At 39.3% G+C, this 24152-nt stretch overlaps 1 protein-coding gene across 1 annotated transcript in view; it reads right to left on the reverse strand.

Annotated features, from left to right (window-relative positions):
- CEMIP (cell migration inducing hyaluronidase 1) overlaps positions 1-24152 on the reverse strand; it is a 241845-nt gene that overhangs the window by 57977 nt on the left and 159716 nt on the right. The window contains exons 10-13 of the mRNA XM_027851800.1: positions 22402-22534; positions 21369-21560; positions 7681-7856; positions 6008-6217 (exon numbers count right to left, since the gene is read on the reverse strand). Of these exons, the coding sequence (XP_027707601.1) occupies positions 6008-6217; positions 7681-7856; positions 21369-21560; positions 22402-22534 (711 nt within the window). The remainder of the gene's footprint in view (positions 1-6007; positions 6218-7680; positions 7857-21368; positions 21561-22401; positions 22535-24152) is intronic.

The raw sequence follows: 24152 nt of genomic DNA on the forward strand, positions 1-24152 counted from the left end.
ACTAAATTAACTTTATGGTTCCTTTCAGTTCTGGATCTATGGATTTGAATCTGATCTTGAATTTTATCACGAAGACGAGGCACTCAGGGGCTTTCTAGTGTTGATCTCTTTAGTCAGGCCATAAACTCTTAAGCTAACAAATGTTTATTCTTTTAAATGGGAAGCATAAACAAAATTCTGATTCATGAATTTACTAATTGTTTCCCCATTGAAAGGGATATTGGCCTCAGAGAAGAACTAGGGGAATAAGTACATTTGGAAACAAATTTCTAATTCAAACAAAGACAGTTGTCTGGGAAAGCTAGTTTTTTCCAACATTTGTACTCACAAGCTTGGTTGCAGAGAAAGTCTCACATGAGGAGGACAACACTGTTTCTTATTAGCAAGCTATTGTCCTTTTGAGAATTACTTCAATTCTAGCTCCTGGCATGTAGGTAGGAAAAAAGACTTACACAATCCTGGTGGAATGTGCTATATACTTTAATATCAGAGTAGAGTATATTGTACACGAGACCTGAATTGATTTCTTGACTGCTCTCAGCATAGAATGGAACTTTCAAAATGGTGAGGCCCTTAAATTAGAAGTATAAACCCAAAGGAAAAATACTAAATGTAAAATGGGGCAGATGATTCCAACTCCTAAGGCAATTTTCCAAAATTTAGAACTCTCTGCTGGTAATGAAGCCCTCACTCATCCCAAAGGGTAAGGCACCAGACAGAGGAAACTTAAGAACTCTTCACAGGGTGTGGTTGCTGGGTATTTGCTATTGGGTAACAACACCAAAAAAGCATTCTTTTTTCATCCTCCCCATCACTCTGTCTGAATTTCATTGCTGCTGTTTTGGCTGAAGGAGCTGGTTTCTTGTGGCATTTCAAAGTTATGGCACAGTAAGTTGAGTTTCACTAGGAAGTTCCATAAGGGTCTCCAGTTTCCAAATATAAGCCCATCTATTTTTTGGTGCAAAGAAAATGCCAAAAGCTGAATATTTGAATTGGCATGAATCTTGTGTGGAAATCAGGAAGATTTCCTCAGGATAGGCTAAAATCAGCATTTCTTCTGGGCTATACTCACACATAAGTGAATCTATGCTTGTACTATCCACAATGCTGCTGAAAGATGGCATCCTGTTATTCAGGGTATTCCTACCTCATAGGACAGCTTTCTATCCACTATGTCTCTCCATTTTAAAGAACTATATTATTCATTAAAAACACATTTTAAAGTAATAGAACAGAATTTTAAAATAGAGGTATGATCATTTCACTCTGAAAACAGCAGTAAATTGGAAAGAAAATTAAGCAAACAATAAAATATTTTGTTACTAGTATACTTGTGGGCCTAAACCATCCTTGAGTATTTTTCTAGCTGACCATCCCTTTCTGGCTTTATTTGACTCTTTAGCCAGGCTGAACCCAATGATGGATTATTATCACCTTTTTTTTTTTTTTTTTTACTATGCTCTCACTAGCAATCTAGAATTGTTCACCCTTTAACTTTGTCACAGTTGTCAGTCTGCAACCCTAAGTAATTTCCCCTATCCTTATTTTCTGCCCTACTTCTGGGTCTCCAAGAGTTGGCAAAGAAATTCACAAAATCCTACTGATAAAGGCCACTAAAATTACATGAAACGTAATTTTCATTGGGCCTTTACTGCTATTTAGCCACTCCTTTTATTAATCTCTTCTTTGCTCCCTATAGCATTCCCTATGACAGCTGTTCCAAATCTTTTCTACTATTCTTAATACTTCAAACCTCCTTTACTCCCAAGAGATGTTATTGCATAATACTTTATTGAAGATATCAAAGCCATTCTGCACAACCTCCATCAATTTTGCCCCTCAAAACTTTTTTTTCACCCATACTACATCTTCTCTTTTCTAACTCAGATGCAAAAGTGTCTCTCTTATTTTCATAGGTTAATCTGTGCCATTGATTTCATTCTTTTCTATATTCTTAAGGACCTTGCTTCATCAATAATACTCTCTCTTTTAACTTTGATCTCTATACCTCCAATGCTCCTCTCCCTGCCCATTTTTCATTTAAAAAAAAATCTCGCTTTCATTGTTATGTCTAAAGTTTAAAAATACACCCTTAGGGTAATGCCAGAATACATGCCATATCAGAAATGCAGGCAAAACTGACTCTGAAAGTCCTTCTCATTATAACCTTTACTGAAAAGCTGATCCAGGATTGAGACTATTAGTTTTGGTACCTGGAGCAAGCAATATGAAATATGGTCTCAAACCATCTTTTAAAGACAAATCAGTTGAGGAGTGAGAGATATTTTCACCTTGTGGAGAAATAGAGAACCCCAAGGAGTCATTTCAATGGCAAAGACCCCAGAACATGAGGCTGCTTTTGGTGAAGTAAATGGAAAAGAGAGAAAGTGGGGGCAGGCTAGGGAGAAGCTCATGTGGGATGGAGCCATTCAGAAAGGCTTCCTTTTAAAACTAAGTTTTTTATTTTATTTTTTTTTGCACTTAATAGTATTTTATTTTTTCCCAATTATATGTAAAGATAGTTTTCAACATCCGTTTTTATAAGATTTTGAGTTCCAAATTTTTCTCCCTCTCCCTTCCCCAAGACAGCAAGCAATCTGATATAGGTTATACATGTACAATCATGTTAATCATATTTCCATATTAGTCATGTTGTGAAAGAATCAGAAAAAAAAGAGAAAAACCACAAGAAAGAAAAAAACAAAAAAATAGTGAAAATAGTACATTACAATTTGTATTCAGACTCCATAGTTCTTTCTCTGGATATGGATAGCATTCTCCCCCTTTGAAGTTATCTTGAATCATTGTATTGGTGAGAAGAGGTCTATCATAGCTGATTATCACATAGTGTTGCCACTTAACTTTATTTCTGCTAAGTGCTAAGCTCAAAATTTTTTTCTGTGATGGTTGTGACTTGTCCTGGGTCACAAAGGTAGGGTTCTCAGGTAGAATCTGAACTCAGGTCTTCCTGATTCCTAGTCCATAGCTCTTTCTACCTCATTAGCTATGTGAACACCCCATGCCACCAGAAGGCATGAAATTGAATTAGTATAGTCAAATATATGGTCTAGTAACAGCCCTTTCTCTGTAAACAATTCTGATAATGCCACTTAACTGCTTAGTTCAGTGTTATCCTTTGTGTCGAACTACCCATGTACGCTTAGTTTTGTCATAACCATGATAACCATTAACCATGGTGCTGAGCAATACTCTGCCGCCCCACCTGCCCCACCCCAGCTATTATCCCATCACTCTTCTCCACTTGGGTGACATTGAGCATCTGATCTGCTATTGCCTGAATGTTCTTCTCTTCCTCATAAGCTACTTAAGTGCTGTGAAATGTCTTTTTTCCTGTACTGGATCGATTGGTATCTGCCTTCAAGAATCAGGAAGTGCTGGCATGATGGCACTCATGGCTAAGCACAATAAAAAGACAGGCCAAACTTCTAAAAAGACTAGCCTATACCCAATGACTCTCTTCCTCATAGTTTACTCACCCTTCAACTTCTTGCAATCTGGTTTCTGTCATTACAACTTACTGAAACTGGAAGACTACCCACCAGTCATTTGCTAATTGTCAAATCCAATGGATTTTTATCAGTTGGGATTTTTCTTGATTTCATTGTAGCATTTGATATTATTGACCACCCTGTATGTGGAATGTCTTACGGACTCCAACTCTGTCCCCATCTTTACTTATTGAAATCCATCCTGTTCTTTAAGGTCCAGCTCAAATGCCACCTTCCACCTTTTGTGACTCGTGCCACCCCTATGCAACAGAAAACTATCTCTCCCTTTTCAGACTTCTCCAAGCACTCAGATCATACTTCTATTATGCTCTTTAAAAAAAAAAAGTAATGAATCATGAATTCAATATTCAACAATAAGATCAAGAAGTAAGTTTGACATTTACAACTAACTTTTATGAGTAGCCTTAAACCTACATCTTATGCACTTTGGGCATTCAATTTATTGTATAGATCTACTACAGTGTATACCCCTTGGGGACAAGCACTATATTTCATCTTGCTATCCTTAGCACTTAGTACAGGATCTTGCACTTAGTAGACACTTAATTATTATTGCTGAGAAATGAATTGTGGTACTGCTACAAAGGAAAACTTATTCTCATAATAAGCCTAAAGGCCATGGCAGTTGGTATTGTTATGTCTCAGTTCCTTATCAGACAAGCAGATGATAATGCACAGGAGTTCTGTGTGATTTCCTTTACAATGTGACCAGCAGTTGGTTCAGCCACACTAGCATTCCCTAAGTGATCCCAGCACAGGGGAAAACGGCATTTCACAGCACTCAATTCAAACAAGGCTCCAGCTTATGCTGGGAAACAATATTCACACAATAGCAAATTAGATACTGAGGGACACCAGGGACATGTCAGCACTTACCAATTTAAGTGGCTGAATGGTCTTTGGTATAAGATGGCAATCAGCAACCCCTGATTTCAACTTGCAGTTTGGCCAATGGCTTTTTTTTTTTAAGGCTGTAATTAATCATCACCTCTCTAGGGGCCTAGATTTCAGTTCTCTGAACTAAAGGTAGTCTCTTCTCTCTCTCCTCCTCCCCCCACCCCCCAAGGCTATGAAGGTTATGTAAGTGCCTGGAAGATAATTAATGCCACACCCATGGTAAAGATTTTTAATAACAGTTGACTATTATATAGTGCTTTGAGGTTTGCAAGCATTGTATGTTTGAATATTTAATCTAGAATCATAGATTTTGAGTCTGAAGGAACCTTGTAAGGCCAACTAGCCCGACCCTTTTATTTTACAAATGAAGAAACTGAGGCCAAGAGAAGTTTAGTGACTTTACTGAGGTCATTTGGGGGAGCAAGGAATTTGATCCTAGGTCCCTTGACTCTACCCTTTCCACTATTCCATGATTCTTCCTCATTTTATGTCTCATTCTCAGTACTTAACTTTTAATTGGTTGGGGATCAAACATAAGAGAGAAGGGACAAGGAAATTATTTCAGTCTGGGCTCCTTGCCCTGAGGACTGAAGTTATCAGAAACCATCAGAGTGGCTGATATCTGTAAGGACTGAGCACCCAAGAAGTGATGCCAACCCAGGCATGCTTTCTTATCTGGTTTACTTCTGATTGGTGTATGCATAAGTGCTTGGGGTTTTCCTGCTATGGATTGGTGCATTTGTAAAATGTGTCTGAATAGCTTGTTTACTCTGGAGTTTCAAAGAATGTGCTCCAGAGGGGGAGGGCAGTGAGTCACTCCATCAATTAGTTTGCCAGCCTGGCACAGCTGGCCAGTTCCTGGTTAGGCTTTGTGTGTATTGTGGAATGTCCCAGAATCAGTACAAAAATGACCCAAGGTGGCTATGTCACAGTCTGGCACAAGTCCTCACTGTATCCTTTGCTTTCACATCAAGAGATTTAAATTAGGTTAAGTTCTCTGCAATCATGAGCTAGGTCTCTCCCTTGAATCCAGTATCCTAATTGTTACAGGATAGATGACTCAGAATCTTTGAATCAGAATTTTAGAATTGCATGGGATCTTAGAAAGATGGTGACTGCTTGAGTCCACAGTGATGTCAACACAGCAGAACAAGGAGTAGGGTGGGGGTGTGGTGGAGTTGGAGGCCTAAAAGATCATTGTCTTGTTTGGGGAAGTTGCATGGGACAAACCTTCATTTCTTGGGTGCCCAGTGCTCTCTTCATAATGCTATCCTGACTTACTCTGTGCTGAGCGATTTTGCCCCCTCATCTCCCGACTTTGGACCATTGCTCTAAATTCTTTCATGTCTCACGTCTAACTCTTTGGGTTTGAACTCTGGCTTGACCCAGCACGACATTCCATTTACCCTCTCAGATCATGACTTGGACCTCCATCCTTAGAGGGGAGGGTTGATCTCTTATGCCCTGTGTATTGTTCCTAATCACCAGCATGAATCAGCCCAATCTCCACAGAAGGCAGGATTGGACAGCAGCATTCTAAAACCCTCTAATGAGTAAATTCTTCAGCTATCATTTCTTACCAACAAGCCATTGGTGCCATGGACTGTGACACAGCGGGAGAATGTATGGTGGATGGAGAGGTCTTTCACGTAAGTTGGTGGGTTGTAGCCTCCCTTTTCATCTACATCACCAACCAGGTGGAAATGGATTGGATACTGCCCCATGATCTGCTGACCCATATGTTTCAGTTCAATACCTTCAAGATGAACTGCCTTAAACCCAAGTCCAAACTGGAAGCAAAAAAGACAGAAGTCAGAAAATATCCTTGAAACACTGACAAAAGTGATCTATTAAGGCATTCAAAAAGAAAAAAAAACCTGGCAGTGGATGAAATTCTAGCTGATGTTTATTGTTATAAATAGTACTTTCCTCCCCTTCACCCCCCTCAAAGCCCTCCATCAATCCCCATTCCGGTTTCCCTAGGCTGTTAGAACAGGGACTGGCTATTGCCTTTGTCTGTATCTTCAGTGATTAGCACAGTGCCTGGCACATAGTAGGTGCTCAATAAATGCTTTTTAACTAGATTTGACTTGGAACTTGATAAATTTTTCCTTTTGTCTCTTGTCTGGAGATCATAGATGCATATGAAACATAGGCTCCTATACCTAGTCCCAGTAATCAGTGACATTCTGTGAGGAGATGATGACAGTCATATGTTAGATCAACTATATCTCATTCTATTTTGTAGCATTGTTGTTAGCGCATACATCTTATTTGCGCTACTAGACACTGAACTCCTGGAGGGCAAAAGGTATCTTATTTATCTCTGCATCTCTGCCAATGTCTACCTAACATAGTGAACTGTAGTATAGGTAACTAGGTGGTACAGAGAATAGAGCTCTGGGCCTGGAGTCAGGAAGACTTGAGTTCGAATCCAGTCTCAGATACTTACTAGCTGTATGACCCTGGACAACTCACTTAACCTCTTTCTGCCTCAGTTTGCTCATTTGTAAAATGGGAATAATAATAGCACCTACCTTGCAGAGTTGTGAGAATTAAAAGAGATAATAATTGTAAAGCACTTAGCATAGTGCCTGGTACATAGTAAGTGCTATACAAATGTTTGTTATGGTTATTATTGTTTTAATTATTATTATTTTAAAAAACCAGACCTGTGATTTCACTGATGAAGGCAGTTGTCTGTGAAGAAGTTTCCTCTACAAAGGTATTATCAACAACAAATTAACAACATATTATCTTAGAGGGTCACCTAGTGCCTAGTGCATTGAGAGATTAAATGACTCCATCAAAGGTCCCATAGTCAATACTGTAAGAGGCTAGACATGAACCCAGGTCTTCCTGACTTCCAGGTTGGCTCTCTTTCCATGACACCACAATGCCACTCCCATTATACAGGGCATTCCAAAAAGCCCGAGTGCAGTTGGAAGTTATTACAAGGTAAATACAAAGCAGAATGGGAGAAGAACGAACAATTAGGGGTTGATCAAAGGCACTGAAGATATTCAAAGATTTCAAGAGGAGGAGGTGAAGAAAGAACAAGCATGAGGAACAGCCTATTCAAAGGCATGGGGGTGGGAGATGAAAGATTGTGGACTGGAAAAAGCAAACAGTCCAGTTTGTCTAGAGAACAGCGTACATGCAGGAGAGTTCAGTGCATAAAGACTATTGTGAAACAGTGATGCACCCTAACATTCCACCATAGCTAAGCTGGTCAAGATTGGTGCACACATACCTTGATATGCCCGCCAAAGGTATCAAAATCAAAGAAGTTGCAGATCTGGTTTTTATAGGGATAGCATTTTCTTTCTGTCTCTCCCATGATCAAAATATTTCGGCTCAGGAGTCCCACTTCAGCTCTCATGTCCACACCATCTATTTCTTCCCCAATATGAAGATACATTGGTTTTCCTGTGGAAAGAAGGGCCATGCCTAGTTTCATTCTCTACCTTGAAGCAGCAGGAGTTACTATATGGCAAGCTGGCTTCCAGGCTTATCATTCAACTAAAATCAGTCTCCCCAAAGTTACTAATTGATGTCTTACTTGCCAAATCTGATGACCATTCCCCAATTCTCATCCTTCTCAATCTCTCCCACAGCATTGCATCTGACAATGTTGACCACTCATTCCTCCTAGATGTTCTCTTCTCTCTGGGTTTTCATGACATCATTCTCACTTAATTGTCCTCCTACCTGTCTGAATGATCCTTCTTAGTCTCCTTTGCTGGACCATTATCCACATCATGTCCCCTAATTATGGGCATACCCCAAGGTTCTGTCCTAGTCCCATGCTAATTCTCTCTGTGTACACTTTCATGTGTGACCTCATCAGCTCCCATAGTTTAAGCATCATTTCTATAAAGATGACTCCCAAATTTATATCTAGCCATAGGAACTCTTCTGAGAGTTATTCATCTCCAACTGTCTGATATTTCAAAATGGAGGTCCCATAGGCATCTCAAATTCAACATATCCCAAACAGAACTTGTTATCTTTTTCTCCAAACCTGCCCGTCTCGCAAATTTCCCTATTTCTGAGGTGGGCAACACTATGCCTCCAGGCACCCAGGTTTGCAACCTGGACATTATCCTCGATTCCTCTCTTTTATTCACCTTGCGTATCCAAGCAATTGCCAAATCTTGTTTTTATACTCACACATGTCTTTGCATCTCTCCTTGTCTCTATTCACACAGTCACCATCATAGTTCAGGCCTTTATCACCTCCTGCCTGGACTATTACAACAACCTTTTCATTGGCTTCCCTGCCTCAAGGCTCTCAAGTCACTTCAGTTTTTCTTCCACATAGCTGCCAAAGCTTTTTTCTTGAAGTGTAGATCTGACCATGTCACTTTCCTATCCAATAAACTCCAATGATCCCTATTGCCTCTAGAATAAAAATAAATTGCTTCTTTGTTTGGTTATTAAAGTCTTCCACAACCTGCCCCCATCTACTATGAAAACCTTATTATACATTTCTCCTTATCCTGCAGTCTGGTTACATCATCCTGCTCCCCACTCAGCACACAGGATGGCCCACCTTCCATCTCCTTATCTTTGCCATGGCTGTCTTCTTCTTTTTTTTGTGAGGCAATTAGGGTTAAGTGACTTGGCCAGAGTCACACAGCTAGTGAGTGATACGTGTCTGAGGCCAGATTTGAACTCAAGTCCTCCTGACTCTATTGTGCCACCTAGCTGCCCCCCCACCCCTGGCTGTCTTCTAATGCCTGGGATGAGTTCCTCCCTCACCCCCACCTCTCAGAATCCCATACTTCTTTTAAAACCTTGTTTAAGGGGCAGCTAGGTAGTACAGTGGATAGAACACCAGCCCTGAAGTCAGGAGGACCTGAGTTCAAATCCGGCCTCAGACCAAACACTTGACACTTACTAGCTGTGTGACCCTGGGCAAGTCACTTAACCCCAATTGCCTTAAAAAAACCCTGTTCAAATGCCACCTTCTTCATAAAAACTGATCTGATCCTTTCCCACTCCATCTGCTAGTGCTCTCTCACACCCAAATTTGTCTTACATTTATTTTGTATTTATTTATATTTATATTTATATACAGGCTGTCTCCCTTGATAGAGGACACACAGTAGGTTCCTTGACGGTAGGGATTTTCTCTTTTATTGTCTGTGTATCCCTGATGCCTAGTACAGTACCTAGGTGGAAACACATTACTCCCGGAGTCATAGAATAAGAAATCCAATCTTCTTCTTTGATGGTTCAGAAGACTGGGACATCTCTAGAGGGTTAACTGACTTCTCCAAATAATACAGCCAGTGAGCAGGAGAGCCAGGACTAGACCTGAGCCTCTTGGCTCATGCTTTTTCTACTATATCTAACAGACACCTACAGTGTCTCCTCCCTGGTTTGCTATCCTATGAGATGAGTGGAAAGGCAGTTCTACAGACCACATTATTCCAGTAAAAGCAGATTATAGAGTCACTGAGTAAACACTGTATCTGTATAGTGAGTTTATAGCTGACACAGGCAAGAATGTTATTAGACCCATGACTGTCAATAACAAAAGCCTGGAAATGTTAGGATGCTTAATGCATATTGTTGGGAAATGACTCTTCTGAATACTCAGTGGGTTTTTTTGGGGGGGGAAGAGTGGATGATGGGGTCTGGATGGCTGATTTCATCAGGGTAGGAAACTCCCTGATTACTCGTGGTCACAAGGCTAGTCTATGTCAAAGGCAGGGCTGAAACCTAGGTCTTCCAGATCACAAAGGAGGTTCCCAGAGGCATGGTGGGTCTTCTTTGCTCAGAAGTGATAGAGTCCTGAAATACTGATTGTGAAACAGTCATGGAGCTTTTCTTTAAATCTAGAAGAACATTAGGGAATAATAGATAGCTTCTGGCCTCCACAAGTGCCTTAGAAAAGGTAAAATTTAGATTTAACAAAAGAACCAGGTTCCCAATATTTAGAGCTGTAAGGAGCTCAAATCCTTTTCGAACAATTAAAAGGAGGGCTAAACTTTAAATTCTAAGCGGCTAGAGACAGAATATATCTTGGGAAGGCTAAGAACAGGCTCCCTTTCTCTGGACTCTAGGCAGGACTAGCAAATAGGAAGGGCTTTTGAGAGCAAGCAGACCTAAATTCTTTCCTTTGTGCACCACATTAGCTGAACAGTGACATAATCCAAAGAAGGCTAGATTTAGAGTTGAGAGTTCTAATCCTACCTCAGATACTTAATAACTTTGTGAATTTGGGCATTTCATTTGACCACTCTGAGCTCCTAGGCTTTTCATCTAGAAAATGGAGATAATAACCCCTGCAGTATTTACTTCACCAAGTTGTTGTGAGGCTTCAATGAGAAGAAATCCACAAAGCATTTTATAAACCTTAAAGTTTACAAATGTGAACTGTTATTAGAAGACGATGACTTTAAGATTTATAAAATGTTAGCAGTTTTTTTGTGGTGGCAAATAATTAGCAATTAAGAGGATGTCCCTCAGTTGGGGAATGGCTGAACAAGTTGTGGTACATGATTGCGATGGAGTATAAGAAATGAGGAGCAGGATGCTCTCAGAAAAACTTGGAACCAATGCAGAGTGAAGTGAGCAGAACCAGGAGAATGTCTATAGTAACAACATTGTGCAACGATCCACTGTGAATGACTTAGCTATTCCCAGCAATACAAAGACCCAAGACAATTCTGAAGGACCTATGATGAAACAGCTATTTACCTCCAGAGAAAGAACTGATGGAGTCTGAGTGTAGATTGAAGCATACTGTTATTTTACTTTCTTTATTTTTCTTGATTTTTTGGTCTGTGTTTTCTTTCACAACCTGACTAATACAGAAATATGTTTTGTATGAGTGCACTTGTAGAATCTATATTAAATGACTTGCCTTTTCAATGATGGGAGAGGAAGAGAAGGGTTAGAGAGAATTTGGAACTCAAAATTCTAAAAAAACAAAGGTTAAAATTTGTTTTTACATGTAATTGGGAAAAAATAAAATATTCAAATTCAAATAAAAAAAGATGTACAAATGCTATACATATATAATGTCATTTAATCCTCCCAACAACCCTAAGGAATAGGGATTATTATTATCCCAATTTACAATCCAGGAAACTGAGGCTTAGAGAGTTTAGGTGACTTTTCCAGGGTCACATTGGTAGTAAGCCTGTAAGGTGGGATTCACACTGAGGTCTTCCCATCTCAATGGCCAACCAGACCAGCTATGCTCCTTGACTTTCACATGCAGAACAACCTTCCACTCAGAGAATTTGCTAGTGCCCACAAAATAATACCATAACTATAATTATGTTTCAAGAAGTTTTCTCATTCCCTTGCCACCACTGACATTACCCTGAGTTACCACCCACAGGCATAGTTGGACCATTAGGGTTTAGCAATTAAAACTGGGGTACATCTTGTGAGCTTGTAGTATCACGAATGAATCTACTGCTGTTTGTACTTTGCTAGTGATGGAAGGCCATAACAAATTCCAAACTAGCGTGTGTTCAAATTAATACCAGCCCAGATCAGGAAAGCCATAGCATCAATAAGAATGCTAGCAATGTGCCTAAAGAGATTCTAAATATAGTCCAAGTGATGTTTTTCATTTTGCAGACTCAGTAAGATAGAAGATATGGAGGATTCCTTAAAGTTCATTGTTCAGGGATATCAACATGGCTCATTATTAAGCCTAAAAAATATCCTGTTGGAATTACTCTTAAAAAAGAAGTCTCAGGCTTAACAAAATGAACTTTCCAAAGCATTTGTTACCTGAGGGAAATTCTGACCTCTCTGGCCAACAGAAATTTTTTATCTCAGAAGTGGGTGTTTACATATAAAAGACAAAGACAAGTCATCTCCCATGGCCATAGAATTGATGGCAAACATCAGTGGTGTTTGTTCTTTGTATCCATTAAGCCTTCTGACATCCACCAGAAGAACAGCCCTGAAGCTGGGCTATGAGGAAGGATTTTTGTGCTCACCCTTTTCATTAAGTTTTTTTCCTCCTTCCCTTCCTCCTACCTCACCTTTACCTCAGTTATGGTTCAGATCCCCTGAAGTAGGTTTCTTTACAATCAAAAGGAAGCACAATCTGCTCAAGATGCCCAATAGGGGAAAGTGTTGGTGAGGGAAAGTTTCCATGAGCAGTATTCTCATAGACACTCAGGCTTTCCTTTTCCTATGGGCCTCAAAGGTCATGAGGATTATTCCACTGACACCTATGAGGAGTACAGAGGAAGAGACTGGAAGAGAACAAACTTGTTTGAGTATTCAGAAAGGCTACAGTGGGAGGAGAATTTTTTTTAATTTTTTTCCTTAGCCAGAACTCTGCTTGGCAGGAGGGAGAAAGGATGCAGGAACTGGGATGACAAATAAAATCTTTCCTTGGAAGAATTACAAGCAGGTCTGTTCTGCAAGTGGGAAGATAAAATTTCTGCTAGTGTGAAAGATATCAAAGTTCCATGAACTACAGAATATTATGTACATGTTGACTCTAGGAAGGAGACCCTGTTTTTTTTTTTAGGGCCAGAGTTCAGGCCAAAATAGAGTAAGTAGCCTGGAGTCTTCAGCGTGACTATGTCAGACTCACTTCTCTTCTGAAACTCCTTAGCCATTTTCTAGCTGCTAAGAGGTTTTATGGACCACTTGAAAAAGAACTTCAAAAATTACTGTTTTGTTATCATTGTTGCTGATTTTATTATGTACAGAATGATTCTAAAATGAGAGGCAGCATGTTATAGTAGAGAGAGAGAGAAACCGAGCACTGGAGTTAGGAAAAACCTGATTACAAGTGTGATCTCTGACAAATATTGGCCATGCAAAAATCGCTCAGTCCTCCAGAAAAGGCTCAAAGACAATTAGTTCCAGAACTGATGCTAATCAGTATTGGTAAAGGAAGTTTTCTCCCTGAAAGTTCCTGGCACTGATGAAATCACAGATAACAGAGCACCCCCTCCCCAAAATCCTAATGGATTTTAAAAGTCAGAATAGCAATAGTTAATATTCTACTTTAAAATGCTTTATATTCCTAGGTGATTTAGCTTTCTTGCATCGTGATTCCCTGCTTCCTTTTCCATTCCATTCTTAAATAACTTTCTGATATCTTTTATCTTCCTTGTTCTTTAACACTCCCATTTTCATCAACAATTTCAAGTCAGAAAAAATCCGAAAAAATCACTGGGTCCTTTCTTATGCTTATAAAACCATATTCCAGCTCCCTCCACAATGATAGTCTTAGGACTCTGTTTTAGTTTAAGTTATCATTTTCCATTTCGCTCTGCTGGTATATACATTTTTCAATGCATAGTCCTTATTTTCTGTATACAATATAAACTCATTGAGGGAAAACTTTCCTTTTACTTTTGTCTTATCACTTAGTATCACTAGAACTCAGCACAGTGATTTGCACAGAGGAGATCCTTTAAAAATGTTCGTTGAATTGAATTTCTCCAAGAAAATATAAATTGTATGTTCCATGTAAATATCTTTACTATGATTATGTTAATATATCTAAATTCATAAAGAGATACCTTGTACTGTGAAGAAACCACATTGCATTTCTATTTAAATGTTATATAGTTATAGAAAAAGGTCATTATTATTCCTTTAAAAGGTAGAAGCATATTTGGAGTGAGGTGAAAATCTGTGACAGTGTTTGTTAGGGAAACAAATTTTGTGTTAGCATCATATAACCTGATTTGGCAAGCAGGATGGAGAGGGGTGTTGTTATAGCAGCTTACAAATAAAGTTAGTTGCCAGAGAAGACTTGGAAATGGATAGTCACGGAATGCATATAGAATGACCGTAATCTTCCTTTTCTTTTCTCTTCTCTGCTGACCAAAAGAGAGGATGCAGGGACTGGAAGAACACTGGGGGAGAGGGCAAATAAGGGCTTCCCATGGAGAAGTTGTAAGCCAAGCTGTTCTGCTGTTGGGAAGATGAACCAAAGCCACCTGCAAGAGATTTTTGCCAGGAACCAAGAAAATGCCCTGATTGGTTTTGATTCTAATAAAAGGTTCGGGGTACATTTTAAAGTTCTTTTCAACTTAAGCCTGGGAGCTAGAATTAAGATGTTTTTAGATTAAATAGTGATTTATAACAGTTGACATTTAGTGAACTGGTGGCCAAGTGTACCTAAGTGGTTTTTACTTTTCTAAATACTACTCTAAATTGCCTATCACTTTACACATGCAGTCATTAGAAAATCAGTATAATGAATTACTAAAGTAACTAGAAATTAATAATTTCTTGAGTTTATAAGGTATACCTTTATAGAAGAAAGTATTATTGACTGGGAACGAGTGTTATGTTTTCCCTCCCTCTCTTATACAATGACTATGGAAAATCTGTTTGCTTAGATCATATGACAACTCCCCATACACTGAGGACCGCCTGATGGCACCTCATGTGAATTGCAGGCGTGATGTCTAGAGGAAATAAAGTCTCAAACATGTTCACCTGCTAAACACTAGGCTATAATAATAGTTATAGGGATAGCTCAATCTTCTTCTACAGTCTCAAGATTTGAAACTCCTAAGAAATAATCTATTAAATGATACTATTTATATAGTATATCCTAAGAGGCTATTATTTCTTTAGCCAATTCTATTATTGAAAAGAGCTTTGTTGTGTCTTTAAGTGAATTCCTTAAGTTTTTTTTTCCTCTTAACAACTAGACCCTGTTTCTTTGTGAACACTGGGAGTCTGTGCCTCTTTCCAAATAAGTATTACAGTGAGATGTACTGCATGTGATTCTTCCATTTTGTAATTTAATGACTGTCTTATATAAAAGTTTGAGGTCTGTCTTCTTAGAACCTCTCACTCCACTCAATTCCCTATTCCCAGTTGTTAAAAGAGTCTTTGCTTCAAAATTGAGAGGACCTAATCTATCATCTCTTTTATAACTTGAACTGCTCTCATTTCTATCCCTTTTAGTACATTGTGTAGAACAAAGTATTTTTTATTCTCTTCCCTTGCTGTTCCTGACTGTCTGACCATCCACGCTGTCCCTGACCATCATGAACTTTACCAAAATGCCTTTGGCTGAGAAGTAGGTCATTAAGAAACTTGCAGTCAAATGGAGGAATATTTATCATTTTAATTTTCCAGAATTGGAGGATCTTCCTTATGCAATCTCCCAATTTCCAGGCTTACAGTTAACCGAGTTTTGCCCTGAACACAGACACAATGAACTCAAAGCTGTTTTTCTTAGGTAACAAATACTCCAGTGAAATGTTTATTTTCTTGGCACTTTATCCAGCAAAAACCTCTCCCAGAGCTTTCTCAGCAAAATAGCATTGTCTCTCTGGCTGCTTTCTGTTATTGAGACAGCCAGTCTGAACTACAGTGAACTTCAGAGGCCGTAAGTCATTACTAAGAACATAGTATTGAACCAATGTGCCAATAGGCTTTCCAGTGGTTAGAGCAAACCACAGAATGATGTGAGGACTTGAAGCTGTGTCCCACTAGTCCTAGATGGGGATAGTTTGTAGTTAGATATTGACAATATTTTTACACCATCTTTTCAGGCTTAGGAAGTATATTGAAGCAAGTGAGACGTGTACTGGTCGGTTGATGGTACTGAGAACACATATGACCTCACCCAGTGATTTGGCACCATGGAGATTTTATTGATGCAGAAAGCAGTGGAAACCTAGATTCAAAGACTGAAAGACCTTAGAGAATATCAAGTCTGACTCTCTCATTTTACAGAAAAAACTGAGGTCCCAAGTATCTGCAACTATAGACATAGTAGTTTCCTATGAAGGGAATGCTAGTAGTGTGCCTGGGAGCTGTCCATAGCTGAAGCCCTTTCAGAAAAAGGAGGGTGAGATTACATCATATACCAGAGGAAGTATGGCCACTATGTTGAATATGTCAAGTCGCTTATGAATTCTTCAGTCGTGGTCAACCTTGCTCAAATATCCGGTTTCGTGAGCTCATGCCTCACCTCAAAACATGTTTTCTTTTTCTTTTTGTCTTTTGGATCCAATAGGTTTCATGTCACTGACCTATTCTCCTAGACCCTAGACATACTCCTTGTCTCTGGCCCCTTTGCTTTCTAGCTGATTTTTTTCTTCTCTGCATGACCCATCTCTTGCTCCTGGCCCCTCATGAATGGTGATGTTACATGTATAAACTGTTTTGTCTGCCATCATAGAACAGAGGGGCTCTCACCTCTAGTTCATGGATGGGACCAGCAGTAATAGTACATAAACCAGTGAAATAACTTGGTCAAATACAGGAATGCGTTATAAATGTTTAACAAAAAAAGGACCCATGACACACTTTTAAGTTTAATCTGCATTATGACATTTTCCTCCACCATTTTCTAGGTCTAGATAATCAACAAAATAATAAATCCAGATTCATAATGTTTGTTGATTTCCAAAGTGTAAATGCTCACCATGAAAATTTAACAATGGGTTTTTAATGAACCAGTTCAAGCTGGCTCCAGCATGCCCCTCTCAAGATCCCACAGAGAGGCTGTGGCAGAGCCAAGACCAGATGACAGGTCTTCTGACTCTTGGTCAAGACTCACCATTACATCATTCTCTCCCTCAGAGTAATGATAGCAGAGGGGAAAAGAGCAAGAGGATTAATGTCTACAATGTCTGTCAGGGATGTTGTTCAGGCCTCCTGAAAGTATAAACTCCTTGGGGATGTTTTTCTGACCCTCTTTTCTCTTTCTTTTCTCCCATAGATCGAGGGATTGATCTGTTTATTCCCTTCCAGCTGTCTTTGCCAGGCCCACTGAAGAATAAGATTGAGCCTCAAAGCTTCTGACCTTGCAGCAAGAACACAACCCATTGGAAGTTTAAGAGCATTACTCCTAGTAACAATAATAGGGTCATACTGCTGACTTATTCAAAATAATAATAAACATGGAAAAATCAATAAAAATGTCAAAACCTTCTATTCCAGGGAATTTGGGTTAAGCAAACCAGAGACCTCATCAGTGCTCACACAAAACAGAATATTAGAATGAGGAAGGATGGTAGAGATCATCTAGTTCACCCTTATCATTTTACAGATAAGGAAGTTGGGGCCCAAAGAGGTGAGGTGAATTACCCAAAGGTCAAGAAGGTACTACATTGGAAGGAAGAAAATAAGTATTTATTAAACATCTACTGTGTGCCAGGTATTATGCTAGGCATTGTACAAATATAATCTTATTTGATCTTCCTAACAACCTTAAAAGGTGGGTGCTATTATTATCACCCCCATTTTTCAGATGGGGAAACTGAGGCAGATAGCGATTAAGTGACTTGTCAATGGATCACACAGCTAGTAAATATTTGAGGTCATATTTAAATTCAGGTCCTCCAGAATCCAGGCCCAGTGCTCTATTCACTGCACTACCTAGCTGTAAAGCAGGGATTCAAATCTGGGTCTCCTGTGCCTACAAATCCTATCTTTCCATTACCCTCATCTCCTTTCCACATCTCCCCACTCCAACTCCCACCAAGTATTTGTTGAGCTGTGAATGGAGCTAGATCTAACCTTTATTAGTTCTTCCCTTGGTTCCTTCATTAAGTCATCTCTTTTTTTCCCAGAACCAGTTCTAACTAATTCAGTCCATCAGGATTTATTAAGCACCTACTATGTGCCAGGAACTGTGCTAAGTTCTAGGGATTCAAAGAAAGGCAAAAAAAAGTTCCTGCCCTCAAGGAACATATATTCTAACAAGGGAGACAATACACAAATAAATAGGTACATAGAAGATATGCACAGAACAGATGAAGGCCATCTGAAAGACGAACTCACATTTATATAGCTTTTTAAAGTTTAGAAAGCACTTTCCTTACCATGTGGAGGTGAGTTAGGAAACTAGTAAATCCAGGGAAGAGGGAAAATTAATGCCACTCTAAGCTGAAGTGCACAATGAGCATCCTTCTACAGAGTATGGTGTTGAATGTCCTTTTCAACAGAGTCATCACAAGAGACTCTTCAGTTGGAGGTGACACAGGAGGAAAACAGGAGCTCCAAGGGGAGCCAGGATTAAAGAACCACAGCCAAAACAGCTACATCAACACATGCTGCTCTTAAGTGATAACCGAAGGGATGGGCATGGGAACAGTTTACAGCACTTACTCTCAGAGAAAGTAGCAGTTCAAGGGGGAATTACAGCACTCAGAATAATGGGATTTTTAAAATGATCACCAATGTTATCAGAGAATGAAATGGTCTCTTGGGGAAGGTAATAGAAATGTGATTATTTGAGATGCTTGATAGAATTACCATGATGGGGGAAAAGGGCACAGTGTAAATAATGGACTGCATTTTGGGAAACTACAAGTTCTATAACATTCTCATCATTTTTCTCCCCTAGATCTAATTTCCAGAGATCCTGCTGTAGAACTAAAATTGGTAAACCTCCCTTATAATCTAGGTATTTTCCCCAAACATTTTGGTAATTGTTCTAAAATCCAACTCATTTATCAAACATTCTTCTAAATATGTCCAATAAAGAAACAGAGGTTTATCATAGTCATTATTCTATTTATCCTCATGAGGCCAGGAAGTTAAAAAGAGATGAGTGTTGTCTTTTTCTAAGTCACAAAAGAAATGTGTGTGTGTGTGTGTGTGTGAGAGAGAGAGAGAGAGAGAGAGAGAGAGAAAGAGAAAGAGCAGAAAAGACATGAATTTAGAAGACCTTAAACTTATATCTGAGCCTCAGATTTCCCAGCTATAAAATGGGGATAATTATTCTTGTACTACCAGCCCAGGTCATTTTGTTGTCATGAGGATGAAACGAGATGATGTCTGTGAAGCATTTTGTAACCATAAAAGTGAATGATTATTATTCTTCCAAGAAAGAAATCAAGACATAGAAGCTTTGGGTGATTTTCTAAAGATCCCACACAGTCATTAAATTTCCTGTTTCTGAGAAGATTTGGAGAAACCATTTACCTGATGCCTATGAGTCACTAAAGTCTATAAGAAGATGTGATAGCCCAGGGAAATTACTCCAGCTTATCCATTCTTCTCTCTTTAATATTGCATCAGGGTATCTACACAGAATTTCACCATCAGTATCTCTTGGGGGAGCTTGTCGGTTCTCCTGGTACCTTCACACAAAGGCTTCACAAAGCTTACTGCTTCTTACTTTAATGAAACAGATTTCATTGTATCCCATCCTGTTTAACTCTCGCACCACAGACCCTCTTTCCTTCCTCTTCTCCTCCCTATTTTATGCTGTACTGATAAATGCAGTCCAACTACAAAACCAAACAAAACATCAAACACGCCTAATCCATGTCATACCCATATAATCTGGAAAGAAAACATTAACACCCAGGGAAGGGAAAGAACTGAGGATGATGTGACCTGTTACTGTTTTCCTGAACCCATGCTTCACATCTCTTTTAAAATGCTTGAGTTTTATTCTCACAATCACCCTCTCTTTATCCTGTTTTTTTTTTTCAATTGAAGTGGGTGGCTTCCATATTTTTTTTGGTGGGAAATTAAATGCTGTTCCCAAAGAGTCCCTGCATTTTAGAAGAGTCATGAAAGGAAGAGGCTCCACTTTATTCAAGAGATATTTATTTGGCCATGAAATAAAGACCAGACTATTCTTTTCCAAATAGTTTGTGGGGGCTCAGGGTTTTCAACTTCACATCATTAATTGGACTTAACAGGCAAAGTTAAAAATTTGTGCCTTTTAAAGGGGAAACTAGTCGTATGATGGAAATCAGCCACACTGACTTGATTGATAACAGTTAGTGGGAAGCAGTGTATTTTTAGGGCTCCCTTGTTACTGTATTTCTGATCCCTTTTCTCAGCCACTGGAAATGTTAACACAGTGGGAGTCTGGCTTATTGTCTGACTGTGTGCTTAAATTCCATATTGTCAATGAACCAGGTAATCCCAGTGCCAGAAATACTCCCTGGTTATGAATCAGGCATGTATGGAAAAATAAGCTCTTTTTCAGAACCCTGCTTCTGTCTCTGTAATCCTGAGACATGGTGTAGTGGAGAGAACAGTGGATTTAAAGTCAGGAAGATCCAGGCTCGAATCCTGCCTTAGGCACTTACTAGCTATGTAACCCTGGGTAAGTCACTTAACCTTTCTCAGTTTCAGTTTCCATTAACAGTTTCTGTTAAATAGGGATAATAACAGCACCTTCCTCCCAGGGTTGTTGTAAGGATCCAGTAAGATTATATAAGCAAAGATTTGTGCAAAACTTAAAGAACTATGTAAGTGCTAGCTATTATTAATTAGTATTCGTTTGCTGCTCAAGATCCCTTCCCCAGGCCTCAAAGACAACTATCAATGACCATACCTGTATATCATCCAGAAGAATATTGTGAAATACTCTCATGAGGTCAAGGAGAATTACAAAGGACTGTTAGTCTTCCCATAATGGAGGGATCCAGATTTTTCACAGTCAATGAGATATGGATCTCTGTGCAGTATCGCCAAACCAACTGTCAAACTTGATTAGTGTCCTATTCCCTCTCCAATTAATTGATCAGTCCAAAAGTCAACCAACATGCTTTTAATAAGCTCTTACTCTGTGTGCCAGTCAGTGTGCTAAGTGCTGGAGATCCAAAGAAAAAAGAAAAAACAGTCTCTAGACTCTAGATGGGTCATAAGCCTTACAGAGCAGAGATGAGCAATTCTGCAATGATTAGCAGAAATTAGACTTCAACCTCCTCACCCAAAACATAAAGGAAATTACCCTTGAAGAAGATTTGTTCTCATTCAAAATTCTGTGAGGCTACAATTTGAAGTGAGGCCAACACTATTGGAAATTAACATTGCACAACATAAATTCCAGTTCACTCAAGCTCAGGCATAGGAAGCAAAAGCTGGGGAAGGAAGATGGATAACTCTAAAGTGATGGAAAACTAAAACACTACATCATTTTTGGGTAATGTTTAGGCAACTCGAGGTCTTACACATTTCATTCCAGCCGGGCCCAAAGAGGGCCAAAATGAAACTTACCTGCCACTTTGACCTCATAGGCTGTGCAGGTTTTGCAGGGCAGTATCTGGAATTCCTCGGCTTGGTACATGGAGTAGTCTGTGCTAGCAATGACCAGAGTGTCTCCAGTTTTCCATGACTGAATGTTATCTGTTAGCCTCAGAATTGTGCTGTTCACATTGGTGTCGATGGTGACGGTGAGTTTGGGCCTCACTGTAATCCCAAAAAGAATCATCAAGTCCTTCATTCTTAGTTAACTCTTTGTCACCTCTCAAAATGCTCTCGCCCTGCCTTCCTGCTTACCCCATCAATACAATTACAGGTCTGCCAATCCAAAACAAAATTATCTAGCTCACCTCATTGTGGTCTTGGTGTAGGCTTTGTGAAGTCAACAAAAACCCAACCAAGAAAGATCCATTCATTAGTTACTGGCAAGGGAATTTTCCACTAACTTCTTAAGTTCAAGTTAAATGTGACTTTCAGTGGGGTTATTTCACCACACCCACTTAGCTCCATGACTTAAAAAAAAAATATAGTTGCTCTGAACTGTTATTTACAGTAGCAATAAATGTCTTCCCCAAAAGGAGATGTTTTGCTTAATGACTGCTTTTTGGAGGATGCTGAGTGCCTCTTTTAACAAACCAACCATTTAAAATCACTTATAATGATCACCTTTGGGAGCAGTGTTGTTTGAAATGAAAGCTACAAAAGATAGGATTGCTTCTGAAATCTTAGTGTTGTGAGGGTCATTTCTGCACTTCAGACGCCTGGTTTTCTTGGGGCCTGGCCCTTCTCCTTCCTGAAAGGCTTGTGTGGATGGGGTGGAGTTCTCAAAACCCCTGCCAGCTCTCTCCCACTGGCCTGTGATGTCTCAAACAACTACTGCTGTCACAAAGGCTGTGCCACAAAAAGGGGCTGCCTGACACTGGTAGGAGGTCGAGGTGGCTGACCCCGGCTCTCTGAAAACTGCCAACGCAGAACTGCCAGCGTAGGAAACAGAGCTATAATTGGTTTTTTCCTTCCAAAGCCCAGTTTCACAAAACAGACCACTTACCGGATTTACCGCATAGGAACCTCACTCGGTAATTCTGGCAGGCCTTGTTCTTACTGTAGCACACAAACCTGTAATCCTGGCCACTTTTGTAGACAACCTCAGTGGTTAACTTAATTCCATCCACTGTAGTGGCCTAGAATAAAATAAAAATTACAGTGCATAACCCCCCCTTTTTTTTCTTATTTGAAAAAGAAAGATTACAAACATTAAATAGACATAAGTGTCAAATTGTCCTTCGCGCAAAAGTCATTTACTACCGTTTATTTTTGTTATTCTTTCTAGTATCCCTGGGAGAGGAGGAACGGTATAGTATCTCTACTGTACAGATCTGAAAGATGAAGGTACTTGATGATTGAAGGATGTGAGTAGGGTCACTCACAGTCATCAGCATCCAAAGGAGAGATGTGTTTGAATTTGGTCCCATGATAATCTTAGGTATGTGATTTTGAAACAGAGGCTGCCAGCTGTTGCAGTCTTTTATATGTAAATCTAAAAGGCTGGAGGAGGAGGGGGGCTATGGTTAGGGAGGAGAAGTGTAACAAACCTAGATCTAAAATAAGATTGTACTTTTGGGGAAAGGTTATTTTGAACTCAGTGAATGTCTGCCTTTTTTTTCTCCCCTTCTTCACTTAAAAGGAAAGCACATTCATATGTGGTCAAATGAGATTCAAACTCTGAAAGCCTGTCAAAAAACATAAAGAGAGATCTTGAGGCCATGTTAGTCATAAATACCACCCCACACTTGCAGGGAAGGCATGAAAAGCTGTAGGGCAAGGTGACCCTTCTTTATATTACACACTATTTTATTTTGCAGCTAATGAAGGGTAAGAGAATTCTTCCCGCATATTTTCCTCTAGGGCCAGAATTGAAACGTCCATCACTGTACAGTGAATGTTAGAGAGATATTACCGTCACACACCCATGGCCAACATGCCTCTCCAACCTACCTCCCATCATATTTGTTTCCTGATTTCAGGCAACCATCTCCTCTTGAATGTTCAGCCCTATTCATATCTACCTGGTTCTTCTCCCAAAACAACAATAATAATAATAACTCACATTATGTAGTGTTTGAAGCACTTTCCTCATTACAACCTTGTGAATAGGCAGAATAGCATAATTATCTTATTTTACAGATGAGAATACTGAGAATATGAGAAGTTAAATGAGTATCTCATGGTTAGAGTCAGTAAATGTTTGATGTAGGATTCAAACTCAGGTTTTCAGAATCAAAGGCCAGGTTCCTTCTCTTATTCTACAAACTCATTCTGAACCTATTGGATAATCCATTACACTCTTTAGAGCTAGGATTCTATTATGTATATGTTTATTTATGGATATGTGTACATACATAGGCATGTAAGTACGTGTTATATATAATAGATATATATCTTATATGTATATATTGTGTGCCTGTGTATATGTATGTGTATATGTATATATATATACACACAAATATATATGTATATAGGTAGAGGTGAGGAAACTCCCTCTGCCAATGCAGTATATGTGTGTATGTGTGTGTGTGCATGTGTGTATTTACAAATGTGTGTATATGTATCTATGTATGAACGGATGAATGGATGGATGGATAGATATGGCAGCTTGGCATATTGAATAGACAGCTAACCTTGAAGCCAGGAAGACCTGGGTTCAGGTATTTATGACTGACACAAACTGGCAATGTAACTCTGAACAAGTCACTTGAACTCTCAGTCCTCTAGGCAATTTTCTAAGACTTTTAAGTTACA

The sequence above is a fragment of the Vombatus ursinus genome, unplaced genomic scaffold, assembly GCF_900497805.2.
Source record: "Vombatus ursinus unplaced genomic scaffold, bare-nosed wombat genome assembly UNPS02009205.1, whole genome shotgun sequence".
NCBI classification, from domain to species: Eukaryota; Metazoa; Chordata; class Mammalia; order Diprotodontia; family Vombatidae; genus Vombatus; species Vombatus ursinus.